The sequence below is a fragment of the Rhinatrema bivittatum genome, chromosome 7 (assembly GCF_901001135.1).
Source record: "Rhinatrema bivittatum chromosome 7, aRhiBiv1.1, whole genome shotgun sequence".
Taxonomy (NCBI): Eukaryota; Metazoa; Chordata; class Amphibia; order Gymnophiona; family Rhinatrematidae; genus Rhinatrema; species Rhinatrema bivittatum.
The window spans coordinates 47,140,377-47,160,464 of record NC_042621.1 but is presented as its reverse complement, the minus strand read 5'-3'; the positions used below and the strand labels follow the sequence as shown (position 1 = coordinate 47,160,464).

The following is a 20,088-nucleotide window of genomic DNA, read 5'->3' as shown; positions in this document are numbered from 1 at the left end:
ACTCCACAGATCCCTAACATATACAGCAACCCTATCCCCCTCAATAACCTGGTAAACATCGATTCCCTCAAGGTACCATGCTTCAGGGCCACTCCACAGATCCCTAACATATACAGCAACCCTATCCCCCTCAATAACCTGGTAAACATCGATTCCCTCAAGGTACCACGCTTCAGGGCCACTCCACAGATCCCTAACATATACAGCAACCCTATCCCCCTCAATAACCTGGCACTCATCGATTCTCTCAAGGTACCACGCTACAGGGCCTCTCCATAGATTCCTATCATACCTTCTGTACCTTATTGTAAACCGATGTGATATCTCTTATTGAATGTCGGTATATAAAAATCATAAATAAATAAATAAATATACAGTAACCCTATCCCCCTCAATAACCTGGTAAACATCGATTCCCTCAAGGTACCACGCTTCAGGGCCACTCCACAGATCCCTAACATATACAGCAACCCTATCCCCCTCAATAACCTGGCACACATCAATTCCCTCAAGGTACCACGCTTCAGGGCCACTCCACAGATCCCTAACATATACAGCAACCCTATCCCCCTCAATAACCTGGTAAACATCGATTCCCTCAAGGTACCATGCTTCAGGGCCACTCCACAGATCCCTAACATATACAGCAACCCTATCCCCCTCAATAACCTGGTAAACATCGATTCCCTCAAGGTACCACGCTTCAGGGCCACTCCACAGATCCCTAACATATACAGCAACCCTATCCCCCTCAATAACCTGGCACTCATCGATTCTCTCAAGGTACCACGCTACAGGGCCTCTCCATAGATTCCTATCATACCTTCTGTACCTTATTGTAAACTGATGTGATATCTCTTATTGAATGTCGGTATATAAAAATCATAAATAAATAAATAAATATACAGTAACCCTATCCCCCTCAATAACCTGGCACTCATCAATTCCCTCAAGGTACCACACTTCAGGGCCACTCCACAGTTCCATCACATATACAGCAACCCTAGCCCCCATCAATAACCTAGCACTCATCAATTCCCTCAAGGTACCACGCTACAGGGCCACTCCACCGTTCCATCACATATACAGCACCCTTTCCCCCTCAATAACCTGGCACTCATCAATTCTCTCAAGGTACCACGCTACAGGGCCACTCCACAGATTCCTATCATATACAGCAACCCTATTCCGCTCAATAACCTGGCACTCATCAATTCCCTCAAGGTGCCACACTTCAGGGCCACTCCACAGTCCCATCACATATACAGCAATCCTATCCCCCTCAGTAACCTGGCACTCATCAATTCCTTCAAGGTACCATGCTACAGGGCCACTCCACAGATTCCTATTACATACAGCAACCCTATCCCCCTCAATAACCTGGTACTCATTGGTTCCCTCAAGGTATCACAACACAGGGCCTCTCCATGGGTCCATCACATATTCAGCACTCTATCCCCTTTCAATAACCTGGCTCTCATCAGTTTTCTCAAGGTATCATACCATGGGTCCATCACACATACAGCACTCTGTCACCTTCAGTAATCTGGCACTAATCAATTCATTCAAGGTACCATACCATAGGGTCTCTCCACTGGTTCATCACAAATTCAGCACCCTATCTCACTCAGTAACCTGGCACTCATCAATTTACTCAAGGTACCACACCACAGGGTCATTCTATGGTCCATCATATATACAGCACTCTATCCCCCTCAATAATCTGGCCCAGAGTTGTGATAGTCAAGGCATCACATCGCTGGGCCACACCACAGGGCTGTCATATGTACAGTACCTCAGGGCCTAGTAAAGCTGAGGGGCCACAAGATGGGTCCATCACCCTACAGCAACATGAGACCCAGCCAATGCATTTAGGGATCACAGACAGATCTGTCATGCATACAGCACTGCAGGGCCCCACCAGCCCATAAGGAGCCACTGGACAGGTCTGTCATATATATAGCACTTCAGGTTCCTGTCACCTGATAAGAGGCCACAGAATGTGTGCCTCACAAGTACAGCACCATGGGGCTTCAGTGACTTATGAGGGACCACAGGATAAGTCTTCCACACGTACAGCATTGTGGGACCATGCAAATCTATGAGGGACATAAGATAGGTTCATCATATGTACAGCACCATGCAGCCCTATCCACCTGTGAAAGGCCGCAGACTGGCTCTCTGCATTTCGTTTTTTAATATCGCCTTTTTCATCAAAACACGAGACTCAGACCAGTTTAGAGAAAGCATTAACATGCATCATTATTAAAACAATATATAATAAAACCATCAATAATCCTACCCCTTGCTCTCACTAGGTATACATATAGTATGGTATACATCAAAGGTAGGTCAGCTACTGCGCCCCTACCTTCATGCACCAACACTCAATGAGAAACTGTAGGAGGGCCTGGCATAGATATATCACTGCATGGTCTCTATTTCCTGTCACCAAGGTCAGATACACAACACAGGATATGTACTTTCTTATCCTTAGAGCTCACTGCAGGGACTACATCAGTTTCCAAAAGTTACAAACAGGTGTCTCCGTTGCTCTGCGATCACTGCAGTCACTTGAAAACATGCACCCAGATATGTGTAGAGACATGCAGGTGCTGCTGTGCTACCCTCTGCAAAGAGGTACAGGTGCTGTGCTGAAATGTGCAAGTGCTGTGCTCTCCTCTGCTGAGGTGTTTTTTTTTATATCCAACCCCAGGAACAGATGGAAGAGATGAAGAGGAGGGAGGACCGCTTGGAGAAGGAGATGGCAGATCTTCAACTGCAGAACAAGAGGCTCATAGAGCCACTGCAGAAGGCTCGTGAGGAAGTGGCCGAGTTACAGAGGCAACTGTCCAACTACAAGAAGGATAAAACATTACTGGCTGTGAGTTTTGCTCCATCTGTACAGCGCCTGCAGGAGGGAGGGTAGGCTGTGGGCCGACATCCACCTGTGTAACCTCCCGGACAGTTGCATGTGCTTCATGTGCAGAAAGATAAAATTATATTTTATTGTGAAAGACACTGAAGATGCCAGAACTTGGAGATTAAAGGTGTCACTGAGTACTGGGGATGTGGGGCATTCTGGAGCTGATCCAGGAATATGCTTTAAGCACCTTATTAGAATCGGGGAGAAAACTTTTACACAGGGAACATGATTTGCTTTAGTCCTGCAGATTAGAGCCATAAACTGTTTTCATTTTTGTGTAGACAGGCCAGTCCACACAAATAGATTCCCTGTACATACCCGGATCAGTCCAGACTCCTGGGTTTTGCCTCCCCACCAGCAGATGGAAACAGATAAGTTTTGACTGACTCTGCCCTATACCCTGAGGTGCCACCTACAGTCCGTCAGCATTTCTCTGTCTCCAGCAGATGGTGAAGGTGCAAATCAGAACGTTAGTCAGAAAAAAAAAAGAGGGACACTAGTTTTAGTGCCAGATAGGGTAGTTAGGTTTTTTCCTTTGCCTTAAAAAAAATATATAAGAAAAGAAGTGAAGAGCAGTTGTTGGAGCCTCCCAGGGGGTTGGCAGGTCTCGTGGGGACCAACCCCCTTTGTATTCGAGGCGGAGGGTGCTAGGGGTTGAGAACCCCATTGCCCAGTGCTTCTGATTGCACTGGGGGGTGATACTGGGGAGCCCGGCTCACTCACCCCCAGAGGACAGGACCCGAGCCTTCAGGTTTGCAGTAAAAAAACAAAAGAAAAGAAAAGAAAAGAAAGGTTTGTGCAGAGCCTTGCTGTAGGGCTTGACTCTCGTTTTTTGCCGGCCCTGCCTTACCGCCGCTGTCGCTGACTTACCGCCGCAGGCTGTGCTGCTTTAGTCAACCGGTCCTGGAGTTCATCAGTCATGCTGTGTGGTGTGGCCATGCGCGCGTTTCCTGGGGATGGGCTCTGCTTGGCATGTCTCCCCGGGGGGGGGGGGGGGGGGGGGGGAAGGGTGCTCAGGAGGCACTGGGGATGTCAGTGTAGGCCCACACAGAGTGCCTGCAGGTCTCGGGTGATCGCGGCTTGCCCCGCCAGATCCGTTCCCGACGCCATTTTGTCCGCTTTTTGTGCGGCGGCGGCATGCACTACAGAGGGAGAAGGTAGTTCTCCCCCTCCTTTATCCCCTGCAGTGGGCAGCCTCTGGGGGGGGGCGTATTGCTGGAAAGGCCCATGCTGCCGGTGGAGGAGAGCACCGAGGGGGCTTCAGACTCCTCTTCCTCCTCATTTTCCTCAGATTTTATTTTACTACTGCACAAGGCATTCAAGGCTAGAAGGTCCGCAAAGAGGCATTCAGCAAGCAGTGCAGTTCTGCAGGTGGCCAAATCGGGCAAAAAGGGTTCTAAGAGGGCCAGATCTTTGGAGGGGGCTGATGGCCAGAAGGCTAAGCGCCCCATTTGGACCGCCTCGTCTCGCCCGGTGGTGGACTCCTCCGATGAGGTTTCGGAACCGGAGGAGCAGGATCTCAAGAGCAAGCCCCCTCAGGGGGCGGATCCTGAAGGCGACCAAGATCCTTTTTTCAATTAGAGCCCCCTTCGGGTAGAGGGAGATGACCCTAAGGTGGTCCGTCTCTTCAGGAGGGACGAGTTGGGACACTTTATCCCCACGGTTCTGGAAGAATTAGGCATTGACTGCCCTCCAGAAGACTCAAGGATGGGGTCCATCGATCCGGTTATGGTGGGTCTTCGAGGTCCGACCAGGTTTTTTCCCTTTCATCTTTCGGTCATGGACTTGTTGTTTCGGGAGTGGGACACTCCGGATTTGGGCCTGAAAATCAGCAAAGTCATGGATAAACTTTATCCCTTGCCAGAAGAAGCCTTGGATCTCCTCCGAGTTCCTAAGGTGGATGCGGCGGTGTCTGCTGTTACTAAGAAGACCAACATTCCAGTGACAGGTGCGATGGCCCTCAAGGATCTCCAGGGTCATAAGCTGGAAGTCCAGCTCAAGAAGATTTTTGAGGTGTCTGCCCTTGGAGTGTGGGCTGCCATGTGCAGCAGTTTCTCCTTAAGAGCAGGTCTTCGCTGGGTACAGCAATTGCAGAGTAACGCGTCTCTGTCGGAGGAGGAGGTTGTTCAAGTGGGGTGGCTTGAGGCTGCTGTGGCCTACAGTGCGGATGCCCTTTATGATCTTCTACAAACCTCCACCCGGTCTATGGTTTCAGTTGTTTCGGCCCGCAGGCTGCTTTGGTTGCAGAACTGGTCTGATGTCTCCTCCAAAGCCTAGTTGGGTTCCCTGCCTTTTAAGGGCAAGCTCCTCTTCGGGAAAGATTTAGAGGACATGATTCACTCTTTTTGGGGGAGAATAAAGTCCATTGTCTGCTGGAAGATAAGTCCAAGCCGAGAAACTTTCCGTCCTCTCGGTCTCGTTTCTGGGGAAATCGGAGATTTCGGTCCTCCCGATCGTCGGCAGACAACAGCCCTGGTCTTGGTCCTTTCGAGAGCGTCGATTTGGTAGATATGAAACCTCCCAAAATGCAGGAGGCCTTAAGCTTTCCCAATGAGGTAAAGCCAGTCCATTCCTCCGTTCCAGTGGTAGGAGGCAGATTGTCTCTGTTTTATGAGGAATGGACCAAGCTGACATCGGACCAGTGGGTCCTCAGTGTGATAAGACACGGCTACACTTTAGATTTTGCTCGGTGCCCTCGCGACTGCTTCCTTGTTTCCCTGTGCTCGTACAAGGAGAAGCATCAGGCAGTATGGGACACCTTACAGTGCCTACTCAATCTCAGAGCCATAGTTCCAGTTCCACCTGTAGAGCGGCGAAAGAGCCGCTATTCCATCTATTTCATGGTACCCATGAAAGAAGGCACGTTCCGGCCCATTCTCAATTTGAAGAGGGTCAACAGATGTCTTCGAGTGCTCTGCTTCCACATGGATACTCTGCAGTAGGTCATAGCATCAGTACGAAAGGGAGAGTTTCTAGCATCGCTGGACCTCACGGATGCGTATTTGCACATTGGAATTCAGGCCGATCACTAGCGATTCCTCCGGTTCTCCATTCTCGGTCACCATTTTCAGTTCTGTGCTCTTCCTTTCGGGCTAGCCACGGCAGAAAGGACCTTTTACCAAAGTCATTATTGTGGTGGCAGCAGAGCTTCAGAAGGAAGGCCTGTTGGTCCATCCCTATCTGGACAATTGGCTGATTCGGGCAAAGTCGGAGTCGCTTTGCCGCTCGGTAGTGGACCAGATTCTTCATCTGCTGAGGTCACTGGGTTAGGTAGTCAATTTGGCCAAGAGCCAATTGGTTCCATCACAATCATTGGAGTTCCTGGGAGCTCTGTTCGACACACGTCGAGGCAGGGTTTTCCTCACTGAGGTCAAATTCGGGACTTGCTAGCTCACAGTCTTCCCAGGGTTTGGAACTATTTGCGCTTCCTTGGTTCAATGGCTTCTACCTTGGAACTGATTCCATGGTCCTTTGCTCATATGAGACCTCTTCAGTCAGCCTTACTTTCCTGGTGGAACCTGGTATCCACTGCGCATTTCAGTCTCGATTGGTGGCTCCTCTCAAACAATTTGCGCCAGGGGGTGAGCTTGGAGGTTCATGCTTGGATGGTCGTCACCACAGACACCAGTCTCTCTAGATGGGGAACTGTTTGCCAGAACAAGTCGGTGCAAGGCCAATGGTCACTGGAAGAATCCCGGTGGTCAATCAATTGCCTGGAAACCAGGACAGTGCGGTAGGTGCTGCAAGCTCTTCTCCCACTTCTGCAGGACAATGCGACGGCAGTGGCTTATATCAATCACCAAGGAGGAACCAAGAGTCAGCCGGTGGCGATCAAAGCCCAACAGTTGATAAGCTGGGAGGAACAGCACCTAGCCAGCATCGCAGCCTCTCATATCGCAGGGGTGGACAACGTTCAAGCTGATTTCCTCAGTCGTCATGGTCTCGATCCCGGGGAGTGGAAGCTCTCTGAGGAAGCTTTCCATCTTATTTGCAGCAAGGGGGTCGATTTGATGGCGACCTTCCGGAATGCTAAGGCCCCTCATTTCTTCAGTCAAAGCCAGGAGCCAGGGGTGGAAGAAGTGGACGCTCTGGTTCTCGCTTGGCCAAGACACGTCCTGCTGTATGTGTTCCCACCGTGACCTCTGATTGGCAAGGTGCTAAGGCGCATCGCAGCTCATTCATCAGATGTGATCCTAGTAGCTCCGGAATGGCCGAGGCAACCATGGTTTGTGGATCTCGTCGACCTGACAGTAGAAGGGTCCCTGAGGTTTCGTGATCTTCCGAATCTTCTGTGTCAGGGGCCCGTTTGGAAGAGGTGGATTGCTTTTGTCTCGTGGCATGGCTTTTGAGAGGCAAAGACTGAAGAACAAGGGTTATTTGGATGCGGTAGTAGCTACTCTGTTGCGTTCCAGGAAGGCCTCTACCTCCTTAGCCTATGTCAGGGTGTGGGGGGGGGGGGGGGGGGGGTCTTTGAGTCTTGGTGTGCGGAACACAGTGTGGAACCTGCTCATGCTCTGGTGCCCGATATATTATCTTTCCTACAGACCGGCCTGGCTAAAGGCCTATCATGTAGCTCTTTACGGGTACAGATAGCTGCCCTTGGTTGTTTACTTGGTAAAATATAGGGTGTGTCCTTGTCCGAGCATCCGGATGTGGCACGATTTCTCCGAGGGGTGAAGCACTTGTGTCCTCCGGTCAGGAATCCTTGTCCTTCGTGGAGCTTAAACTTGGTTCTCAGGGCTCTGTGTGCGGCACCATTTGAGCCTTTAAAACGGGCACCATTTGAGCCCTGAGAACCAAGTTTAAGCTCCACGAAGGACAAGGATTCCTGACCGGAGGACACAAGTGCTTCACCTTAAAGGTGATTTTTCTTGTGGCTATTTCCTCGGCTCACCGGGTGTCAGAGCTCCAGGCCTTATCCTGCAGGGAGCCCTTTCTAAGAATTACGGATACGGGGGTCTCCTTGTGGACCATTCTTATCTTTCTCCCAAAGGTGGTATCCTCCTTTCACTTCAGTCAGTTGGTGGAACTCCCGTCCTTTCCAGATTTGGACCGCTCTGACCCCCAAGCTAGGAATCTGAGGAAGCTAGATGTACGCCTTGTACTGTTACGTTATTTGGAAGTTACCAATAACTTCCGTGTGTCGGGCCATCTTTTTGTGCTGTGTAGTGGTCCCAATCGGAGTTGCAAGGCCTCTAGGGCTACGATCGCTCGCTGGTTGAAGGAAGCTATTAGTTCAGTGTACCTGCTTCATGGCCGGCTGCTTCCAGTCAGTCTTCGAGCACATTCTACCTGTTCGCAGGCAGCTTCGTGGGCAGAGTGTCAGCAAGTTTCGCCGCAAGAGATTTTAGGGCGGCTAATTGGAAGTCTTTACATACCTTTGCTAGACATTTCTGATTGGATGTTCAGGCCCCAGATTCTCGGGGGTTTGGTGAAGGTGTGATTCGAGCGGGACTCTCAGGGTCCCACCCCGCGTAGGTGAGCTCTGGTACATCCCAGGAGTCTGGACTGATCTGGGTACGTACAAGGAAAGGAAAATTGTTTCTTACCTGCTAATTTTCCTTCCTGTAGTACCACGTATCAATCCAGTGTCCTGCCTTTTTTCAGCGTAGAGGTAACGGAAAGTCCACTCGTTCAGTGCTTCTTTATCTTCTCTGCAGACAAGTCTTTCAAAGTTTTCCAAGTTCGCAAGGGTTCTGTTCCTACTTGGGGTTAGTGAACGGGAAGTGTTTGTTACAAGATTTTTCTCTCCGGCTCATGGCTGGGATGAAGATAACGTTGTTGTGGTTAATTGGTTTAATTGGTTTTAAGGTGTTCTGCTTTGATACAGTGTATATATTTCCCCTTTATCTTATATATTTAGTTACATATATTATCTCTGCTCTTACTGTTCTGCATCTTTAACTGTTTAAATTTTTAGTAATTTTTTTAGTAATTATTTACTATTTTATTTGTTTATATTAGTTTATTATGAAACTTTGTATTTACTTCTTTTCATTCTAATTTTGGAAATGCAAATATTTTTAAATGAATATTTGTTAACTAATGTAAACCGATGTGATATGTTCTCATGGAACATCGGTATATAAGAATTAATTAATAATAATAATAATAATACTGATGGACTCTAGGTGGCACCTCAGGGTATAGGGCAGAGTCGGTCAAAATGTCTCTGTCTCCAACTGCTGGTGGGTAGGCAAAACCCAGGAGCCTGGACTGATCCATGGTACTACAGGAACGAAAATTAGCAGGTAAGAACCAGTTTTCCTTTATACACTCTAGCCAGAAAATGGAGTCGGGGACCACCGACTCACTGAGGTTACTCATATATAGTCTTGAACCGACATTAGCCTGCCACTATTGTCCATCCCCAGATGGTGGACATGGCATACCTGCTGTGGACGTAGATAGGCCTATCAGGCATGGGACAGGTGACGGACGGCCCCAAGGTGATAGCCTGCCTCTGTCCCTCAGTTGAGCAGACAGTACTTGAGCCGGTTTTAAAGGAGCTCAGCAGTAAGACTATTAGCCCCCTCCCCCCACAGGCTCCAAAATTGCTTCCAGCCAAGGTAGGAAGCTTTGCTCAAATTCTCTTTTTTTCTGTACCTTGGTCTCCGTGTTGCCTCCTCTCTGGTTGACTAGCTGTGCTTGGGGAACCTAAAAAAAAAAAAAGGAGCAGCAGTGTTTTCTACTGCAGGTAGGACTCGGGCCTACAGGTGCCTCCTGGGCTGGCAGTGTTAACGAATCTCCTTGAGGGCAGGTGAATTCAGGCTGGCTGCCTCTAGCACTTGGTGCCTACGCTTCTCACAGAAGTAGTTTTCAGCTGCAGAGACATGCATGCATTTCCCACAAGGCTGAGAAAGGCATGGACGCCATTTTGATTTGCAGCACTGTGTATGTTGGTAATGTCGTTGAGCAGTAAACGCAAGAAGAGACTTCCCATATGTATAGCCGGCAATATGTGGCCAGTCCAACCCTCCCTGTCACTTGGCCTGTGTCAGAAGTGTTGGGAGGCTTAAGGGAATTGCCTCCAACTTATTTTACTCCTGCAAAGACCTCTTCCTCTGGAATAAAGAGGCCAGCAAAAGGGAACACCCAAAAAAGGGGGAGCCTCTGGAATCTCCCCGAGAGGGGGAAGAGCTCTGCCCCCACCCCTGTTCCTGTATATACCCCAGATCAGTCAAGCCAAGTGGATTTTGCATCCCTATCAGCAGATGGAGGCAGAGAAAAAAACTTTGAGGCACTGCTACATAACCTAGACAGCGACCTGCTGTCCTTCAGTATTTCTCTATCTCCAGCAGATGGTAAAGGTGTAAGACCTACAGTCTGGAGTTTAAAAAAAAAAAGAAAAAGAAAGTACTAGTTAGAGATCAGAGTGAAAAAGATTTTCTCCCTGAGGTGTTCCTTCGTGGGCCATCCCATGGGTAGAGCAGGGCGAGCGGGAGGTTGGTATCCATGATCTGTCTCGACCTGAAGCATCGGGAAGGATTGAAAGCCAGGGGTCCTAGTTTTCTCTGTCCCTCTGAGGTCCTCTCCTCTGTTCCCTGCCTCTGGATACTTTTTGGACACAAGAAAGTGCTCTTTAAAAAAAAAAAAAAAAAAAAGAGACCAGAAGACAGTCTCCAAGCAATTCAACGTTTGTGACTGTGTGGGACAGGGATGAAAGGCAGCAGGGATGGTGCAGTGGCAGCCCCAGGGTCCAGGGCAGCTTAATGAGGGGATGATTTGGCTGTAGTGTAGTGACACGTACAGGAGTGGTCTGCAGTGTGGCTCCAGCTGCAGAGCACAGGAAAGCCTGTCGGACCTGCGGGTGTTAAGTCCGGTTGCAGACGGCTGCGACCGCCCTGCCTTTTCTCTTTTTCTCCCCTTTCTCTCTCTTTGGGCAAGATGGCTGCCTCCGGTGCGGAGTGCCGAGGGCCTTGGCGTTTCCAAACCAGCATGGGCATCTCCATCCACCATGCTCACTCCCATGGCCTCCTAGGGTGCGAGCGCGCACATCTCCTACGCTCAATACAGGTCATGGCGGGAACCTCGGGGGCGGCCCCACCGCATGACGTCAGTACCTCTGGGTATATCTAGCCTCCGCCTCTGCTACCACATTGAGTTAGCAAAGACTTCACTTCGCTACTCTGACTGCTCTAAGCTGCATGCTTAGAAGCCAGTTTCACTCTAAGGGCCTCGCTCCAGCAAGAAGCTCTAGACACCCGCTCCTCTGGGGTCTCTCGCTTCCAGCTTCCCTTCGGGGCTTCTCACTAAGACAACTGCTCCTCGGGAGTCTTTCTCTCTATTCTACTTTCAGGATATTGGACTTGAGTACTTGCTCCTCGAGTGCCTATCTACCTTTATATCCTGCACCACGGACCTTTGGTCCCACCATTCTACCACCAGGAAGACGCCTTCATTCTGTGAGTACCTCTACGATCTGGCGCTCCAACTCCACCCACCAGCCGTGGTGGTACCCGCACTGCGGGCTCCCGCCTATCATGAACATCTGGGTGAGACTACACTTCTGAGCCTGTTGAACGTACTGGCACTTCATGGATCAGTGCCTTACCTGCTTGCTTTCACCATCTATTTACAGCAGTACAATAAAGACTCTATCCATACTGTGTCTGCTACCTGTGTCAGCCTATTGCAGTGGTTCCCCACAGGGCTCCTCCCAGTGGGTGGACTCATCTCCATTGCGACCAAGGGTCCACAATGCCACAAACACAACAGATTGCTAACTCCATGGACTCGGCTCAGCTCATAGCCCTGCAAGCCAGCCCTGGCCTAGCCCAGTGGATCACAGAACAACAAAAGTCTTTGGAGAGCCTAACTACTGCCTTCAATCAGTTACACGCTCAACTGAACTCTTCAGCTCCTCCTGTGAAGGAATTGCTGTCACCAGTGGTAACCCTTAAGACCACTGTACCTTTATCCACACCTACCTGCTTTACGGGTGAAGCCAAAATGTGCAGAGGGTTCATTAACCAATGCAGCATGCATTTTTCATTACAGCCTACCCTCTTTCCCACTGAAGCTTCAAAGACCACCTACATCCTGTCGTTCCTTGAAGGACGAGCCCTGGCCTGGGCTTCACCATTATGGGAACGTGAAGATCCTATCCTGAATGACCTACCAGGATTTCTACAACTTTTTAAGTCTGTGTTTGATGACCCGGCTCATCAGACCATCGCTGGATCTGCCTTGCTCAACCTTCAGCAAGGTAACAAGCCTCTTACAGACTTTGCTATTGATTTTAAGACTCTAGCATCTGAACTACATTGGGACACTGGATGCTTACGTGCCATATTCATGGAGGGACTCAACTCTCACAGAAAGGATGAATTAGTGGTTTGCGATTTGCCTGATTCCCTTGAGTCCCTGATGGAACTAGCAGGGAGAATTGACCGCTGTATCCGCGATCGAACTCAAGAGGCTAAGAGTCCACGAAAGTCTACAGTGGGGGCTAACTGTCCTAAACCTGTGCCTATTGCTTCTAGTTTACCATCTGCATCCCTAGAGGAGGAAGAGCCTATGCAACTAGGCCGAAGCCACTTGACCTCTAAGGAGAGACATTATCGTAAGCGCATGGGGTTGTGCATGTACTGTGGCCAATCGGGTCATGCAGTCCAAACCTGTCCCATTTGTCCGGGAAACTGACGGGCCTGGGATCTGCAGGAGGACTTCTCCTGGGCCTCACCTCTCCTACTCCTCCATTATCTTTACCAGTATCTCTGCTTTGCGGAAGTCTCGAATTTCAGACTCTTGCTCTTACTGACTCCAGTGCCGGAGGTAATTTTATTCTGAAGCGCTTGGTTGAATATCTACGGATTCCTACCACACCAATAGCTAAGCCTCTGCTATTGTCATCCATCCATGGAGAACCACTTCCTGGAGAAGTTTCATTGACCACCCAGGCCATCGGCCTGTGCACTGGAATCAATTTATTTTCTAGTGTTGGAAAAAGCCATGCATCCGGTGGCATTGGGTCTGCTGTGGCTTCAAGATCATATGCCACAATTTAATTGGGCTACCTTGGAACTATCCCGGTGGGGACCAGACTGTCATGGTCAGTGTCTTGCTGAAGTTTCACTGCTCATCTGCATGCCCATTACCCCATCATTACCTGGCTTACCTCCTCAATACGCCTCCTTCCAGGATGTTTTCTCTAAGCAAGCAGCTGATGTTCTTCCACCACGCAGAGAGTTCGATTGTGCCATAAATTTGAAGCCAAATTCAGAACCTCCCAAAGGAAGAGTTTATCCTCTCTCAGTAGCTGAAACCAAAGCTATGTCTACCTACATACAAGAAAATCTACAAAAGGGATTTATCAGACCTTCCAAATCTCCTGCTGGTGCAGGCTTTTTTTTGTAGGGAAGAAGGATGGCACCTTACGCCCCTGCATCGACTACATGGGTCTCAATGAGATTACTATCAAGGACAGGTACCCCCTGCCCTTAATATCTGAACTGTTTGATAGACTTCAAGGGGCCAAAATATTTTCCAAATTGGACCTAAAAGGAGCTTACAACTTGGTGCGTATTCGAGAAGGAGATGAATGGAAGACTGCTTTTAACACCTGTGATGGACACTTTGAATACCTCGTCATGCCCTTCGGTTTAAGTAACGCACCTGCAGTCTTTCAAAATATGATGAACGACATCTTACGGGACTTACTGTATCAATGCATAGTAGTATATCTCGATGATATACTGATATTTTCTCAGGATCTGCAAAGTCATCAGGAGGATGTAAAGAAAGTCCTAATATGCCTGCGTGAGTACCACCTTTACGCAAAGCTTGAGAAGTGCGAATTTCACAAAGAAGCTGTACCCTTCCTGGGATACATTGTTTCTAAGAATGGTTTTCAAATGGACCCCAAGAAACTTGAGAGTATCTGGGACTGGCCTCAACCCACAGGTCTGAAGGCATTGCGTCGCTTCTTGGGATTCACCAATTACTACCGATCCTTTATTAAAAACTACTCATCATTGACAGTCCCTCTAACTGCTGTGACCAAAAAGGGGGCCAACCCTGCCAACTGGTCTCCAGAAGCCATCTCAGCCTTCCTGACGCTCAAAGAGGCTTTTCAAAAGAAGCCATGTCTCCGCCACCCTGACCCACACCGTCCTTTCATCGTGGAGGTCGACACATCCGATGTTGGTGTGGGGGTGGTTCTAAGTCAGTACAGTGAATCCAATGTGCTCCATCCTTGCTCCTTCTTCTTTTCTAGGCGATTCTCACCTGCTGAGAGAAACTATGGGATAGGACACAAGGAGCTTCTCGTGATCAAGCTGGCTTTTGAAGAGTGGTGTTCCTGGCTAGAAGGTGCACAACACCAAATAGGAGTATACACCAATCACAAGAATCTAGAGTAACTTCGACATGCTCAACGACTCAACCACCGTCAAGCAAGATGGTCTCTGTTTTTCAACAGATTCGACTTCCTTCTGAAATACCATCCAGGAGAGAAGAACACCCAGGCTGATGCCCTATCACGCTCTTTCTTACCTCAGGATGTGCCGGATGAACCCCGTCATATCATCGATCCTGAAAGAGTGGTCTCGCAGCCGCCCACACGGTACCTGTTGGGAAGACGGTGATGGCCAGAAGTTTAAGGAAAAGACTGTTGAAATGGGCACATGATTCCCATCTGGCAGGCCATCCAGGACAGAGTCATAACCTAGCAATGTTGCAAAGATACTATTGGTGGCCAACCATGAAGAAGGACATACAAGCATATGTGGGTTCCTGCGCTGTCTGTGCCAAACAAAAGCCACCACCTGGGTGACCTTGGGGTCTATTACAGCCTCTGCCATCACCGGATGAACCATGGACCCATATCGCTACCAATTTCGTAGTGGACCTGCCATTATCCAACGGCAATAACACCATATGGATTACGGTCAACCGTTTCTCTAAAATGGCACACTTTGTAGCATTACCAGGATTACCCTCTGCTACTGAGTTAGCAAAACTCTTCATTAAACACATCTTCCGTCCTCATGGGATGCCTAAACATATCCTATCTGACAGAGGAGTGCAATTTACTGCAAAGTTTTGGAGAGCATTATGTCAAAAATTTGACATCGCCTTGGACTTAACCTCTGCCTACCATCCTCAGTCTAACGGTCAGACTGAGAGGATGAATAGGACGCTGAAACAATTTATGCGATCTTATGTCAACTCTAGACAGAACGATTAGGCTGAATTTCTGCCTTGGGCAGAATTTGCCATCATTTCACATCCTGCTTCTTCAACGGGGTCTTCTCCTTTCCAGCTTGGCTACGGGAGACAACCATTACCTCCGCTGCTAATTCCATTGTCAGTAGTCTCTCCTGCTGTCCAGGCTACTGCAGCAGAATTATCTCAACTTTGGAGGCAGACGAAGGAGCTCCTCCTTAAAACTGGAGAAAAGGCAAAGAGAACCTATGATGCTCATCATAAAAGGGCACCCCAGTTTCAGCCTGGAGACAAGGTTTGGTTAAGCACCGACTTAAGCTTCCTTCTGCAAGATTTGCTCCTCGCTTTGAGGGACCTTTCGCCATCCTTCGGCGATTAGGAAATCTAATGTACAGTTTAAAACTGCCTCCATCAATGAATATACACAATGCATTTCATGTATCTCTACTAAAACCAGTGATACTCTCCGAGTTCTCCAGGAAAGAACCAGAGCCTACCAGCCTGGATACAGAAGATGTCATTGAATACGCCGTAGACGACATCCTTGGTGTACGTAAACGAGGAAAAACTTGGGAGTACCTCATCTCTTGGGAGAACTATGGCCCAGAGGAAAACTCCTGGGAACCACTGGCCAATATTACAGAAAAGGAGATGGTACGTCATTTCCACCTGGCACACCCACGCAAGCCCAGACCACCTGGAAGAGATCTTGGAGGGGGCCCTTTGAAGGGGGTAGTGTTGTGTCCGTCAGTCGCAGACGGCTGCAACTGCTCTGCCTTACCTCTTTTTCTCCCCTTTCTCTCTCTTTGGGCAAGATGGCTGCCTCCGGTGCCAAGGGCCTCAGCGTTTCCAAACCAGCATGGGCGTTCCCATCCGCCATGCTCACTCCCGTGGCCTCCTAGGGCACGAGCACGCACATCTCCTATGCTCAAATACACGTCATGGCGGGAACCTCGGGGGTGGCCCCACCGCATGAATTCAGTACCTCCGGGTATATCTAGCCTCCACCTCTGCTACCACATTGAGTTAGCAAAGACTTCGCTTCGCTACTCTGACTGCTCTAAGCTGCATGCTTAGACGCCGCTTTCACTCTAAGGGCCTCGCTCCAGCAAGAAGCTCTAGACACCCGCTCCTCGGGGGTCTCTCGCTTCCAGCTTCCCTTCGGGGCTTCTCACTAACTAAGACAACCGCTCCTCAGGAGTCTTTCTCTCTATTCTACTTTCAGGATATTGGACTTGGGTACTTGCTCCTCGAGGGCCTATCTACCTTTATATCCTGCACCACGGACCTTTGGTCCCACCATTCTACCACCAGGAAGACGCCTTCATTCTGTGAGTACATCTACGATCCGGCGTTCCAACTCCACCCACCAGCCGCGGCGTTACCCGCACTGCAGGCTCCCGCCTATCGTGAACATCTGGGTGAGACTACACTTCTGAACCTGTTGAACATACTGGCACTTCGTGGATCAGTGCCTTACCTGCTTGCTTTCACCATCTATCTACAGCAGTACAATAAAGACTCTATCCATACTGTGTCTGCTACCTGTGTCAGCCTATCGCAGTGGTTCCCCACATGGCTCCTCCCCATGGGCGGAGTCATCTCCATTGCGACCAAGGGTCCACAATGCCACAAACACAACAGCGGGAAGAGACAATCACGTCTGAGTTTGGCAGTGCTATGTGCCAGGTGTGTCTTTGGAGGTGAAGGAATCTCCGCAGAAACTGTAGACAGCAGGTGGGTCACCCGATTGGCATGGACCAGCAAGGAGGCCTCTGCTAGTGCCAAAGGAGTGGCAACCATGTTGCTTCCATGTGGCAAGAAGCAAGCAGTTTTAAGGGAGGTCAGGGATTCTTTGCCCCCACTATCGTCAATGGTCTGAGGTTCAATTGAGGATCTGGAGAGTATTGGGGAGCCTGCTACTGATTTAGTAGATGATGGCTTCAGTGATTCTGAGGTTTTTTCTTCAGATTTTATTCTGCTCCTCCATAAGGCATGTCTAGCCAAGAGCAGGTCTGGGGGCAAACAGCCACAGGCCCAGAGTGCCCACTGTCCAGCTAAAATGTGAAAAGCGGGCCCGTCAGGGAAGTCTTGGGGTTTCTTTCATATTCTGGTTCTTAACGAGGTCAGTCAGGAAATGATGTGGGGACCTTGATGGATTCTGACGGATTAGGGAACCCTCAGAGGGTACCTGGAAACAATCCAGGAGATGACGTTCCTGAAGCAGACAGGATCAGTCAGATTCAGAGGAGGTTCCAGTGACGGAAAGGGATGACCCTAGGGTAGTCTGATTGTTCAGGAAGAAGGAATTGTGGCCTCTTATCCCACAGGTTCTGGAGGAAGTGGGTATTAAGATCACACAGAAAGAGTCTGACAGTGAAGGGGTGGATCCTATCCTGGATGGGCTGTATAGTCCGAAGGCTTTTCCTTTACCTAAGAAGGTGAAGAAGCTGGTGATCTGGGAGTGGGATACGCCAGAAGCTGGACTTAAAATAGGCAAGGCAATGGAAAGCTATATCTCCTGCCAGAGGAGACCTTGGAGCTCCTCCTACTTCCAAAGGTGGATGCTTCGGTCTCAGTGGTGACCAAGAAGACGACCATCCCCGTGATGGGGTCAAATGTGTTAAAGGATATGCAGGCCCGAAAGTTAGAGATTCATTTGAAGAGGATATTTGAGGTTTCAGCCTTCAGCCTTTGGGCAGTGATCGGTAGTAGCCTTAGGTAACGAGCCTATTTGTGCTGGGTGCAGAAGACACAGGAGAAAGATTTAGTTTCCAACTCCAAGCAGGCAGCCCATTTGGAAGAGAGGGTAGCCGATGTGGTGGATACACTGTATGATTTGGTCAGGATGTCCGCCAGCAATATGGTCTCAGCAGTGGCAGCAAGGAGGCTCCTGTGGTTGTGTAATTGGACAGCAGATGTATGGTCCAAGTCACAGCTGTGCACTCTCCCTTTTAAAGGAAAGCTATTATTTGGGGAAGACCTGGAACAGTTGTTGAAGCATTTGGGAGAGTCAAAGGGGAATAAGTTGCCCGAAGATAAGAAGGCCGGAAAGAAGAGTTTCCTGCCTAGCTCTTGAGATGCGAGGAAATATCGGTCCAACAAGAGTGCTTCTGCTTCCTCACAAAACCAAGGATCGGGAAGGTAGCAGTTCTTTTGGGGGACACATAGACCTCCCTGGGATAGTTACAGTCAAGGGGCCGCGGAAGTAAGACTTCGCAATGAGGCCAGGCTGGTCCACTCTTCCCTGGAAGCCATCAGGGGAAAACTGACCCTCTTTCACGAGGAGTGGACCAAGATCACAATCAATGGGTTCTAGAAGTGAAAAGGGATGGCTATGCTTTAGAATTTGCTCGACCAGTCAGAGAAGCCTACATATTGTCCCATTGTACATCCTGTGTCAAACAAGAGGCAGTGCGGGATATGTTGCAATGGCTGAGAAGTCTAGAGGCAATAGTGCTGGTTCCACTGCAGAAACGAGGCCAGGGAAGATACTCTGTTTATTTTGTAGTTCCAGAAAAGGAGGGTACCTTCCGGCCCATTCTGGATTGGAAGAAGGTCAATGCGGCACTTAAGGTGCTGCATTTTCACATAGAAACATTGTGGGCAATGATAGCTGCAGTTCACAAGAAGGAGTATCAGTATCGCTGAATTTAACAGAAGCCTATCTGCACATCCTCATCCAACCATACCATTAGAAATTCCCGCGGTTTATGGTGTAGGGAGAGCATTTGCAGTTTTGGGCTTTTCCATTTGGCTTGGCAACAGTGCCACAGATTTTCACTAAGTGGTAGTTGTTGCGGTGCTGAGAAAAAAAGAAGTACTTGTTCACCCATACTTGGGCACTTGTCTTATTCGAGAGAAGTCGGAATTGGAGTGTCGTCAGTCAGTTCTGCAGGCCATGAGGATGTTGCAGTCTCTGGGCTGGATATGAAACCTAGCGAAGTGCAATCTGGTTCTGTCCCAAACGTTGGAGTACCGGAATGTGCGGTTCGATACCCGTATTGGCAAGGTGTTCCTTACCTTGGACAGGGTGAGGAAGTTGCAGGCTCTTTAGCTACTTTGGCTTTCGATATCCAGGGTCTGGGATTATTGGCAGGTCCTGGGTTTTATGGCATTTACACTGGAATTGGTTCTGTGAGGGTTTGCACTCATGCAGCCTCTTCAGAGAATGCTTTTGTTCCGTTGGAGTCTGCTGTCAGAGGGCTTTCACCTTCCCTTACTGCGTCAGGGATGCTCCAGTCCAGTCTCTCTAGTGGTGGCTTTCTCACCCCATTTTGAAAAGAGGGATGGAGCTGGAGATTCTGGACTGGGTGGTGGTGATCACAGAGGCCAGTCTCAAGGGTTGGGGAGCCATTTGTCAAGGACAGAAGGCTGAAGTCAGTGGTCAGCCCTGGAAGCTTCCTGGTCTATCAATCAGTTGGAAACGAGGGCTGTTCGCAGGGCATTACTTTCTTTCCTTTGGCAGGTGTGAGGGCAGACAGTGCGAGTTTTCTTAAACAATGCAACAGTGGTAGCATATATCAATCACCAGGGTAGGATGAAGAGTCATTTGGTGGCTCAGGAGGCCCAGGAGCTTTATCTCTGAGCGGAGCAGCATCCAGCAGTGTTGGCGGCATCTCATGTGGCCAGAGTGGCAATGTGCAGGTGGACTATCTCAGTAGGCAGCAGTTAGATCTGGGAGAATGGGAGTTGTCTTCAAAGGCCACGGATCTGAGGGGCTCCTTGGCCAATGGAGATCCTGTTATACGTCTTTCCCCTATGACCTCTCATAGGTAGAGTATTCAGATGTATAGAGAAGAGTGGTCCTGGTAGCTCCAGAGTGGCTGTGCCATCCATGGTTTGTGGATCTAATTAGGGATGTGAATCGTTTTCCATATCGTCTTAACGATAGAAATCGTGTGGCAGGGCAAGAAAATCGTCTTAGGCACGATTTTTTAGTTAAAAAATCGTTAAAAATCGTTTTTTCCGATTAGTGCGCACTAACTCGAGTT

The 20,088-nt window shown here is 49.2% G+C and overlaps 1 protein-coding gene across 2 annotated transcripts in view; it reads left to right on the top strand.

The window, feature by feature from the left end:
• GAS8 (growth arrest specific 8) overlaps nt 1-20,088 on the top strand; it is a 147,716-nt gene that overhangs the window by 98,865 nt on the left and 28,763 nt on the right. For both annotated transcript variants that reach the window (XM_029608327.1, XM_029608328.1), the window contains one exon: nt 2,717-2,884. In XM_029608327.1, the coding sequence (XP_029464187.1) occupies nt 2,717-2,884 (168 nt within the window). The remainder of the gene's footprint in view (nt 1-2,716; nt 2,885-20,088) is intronic.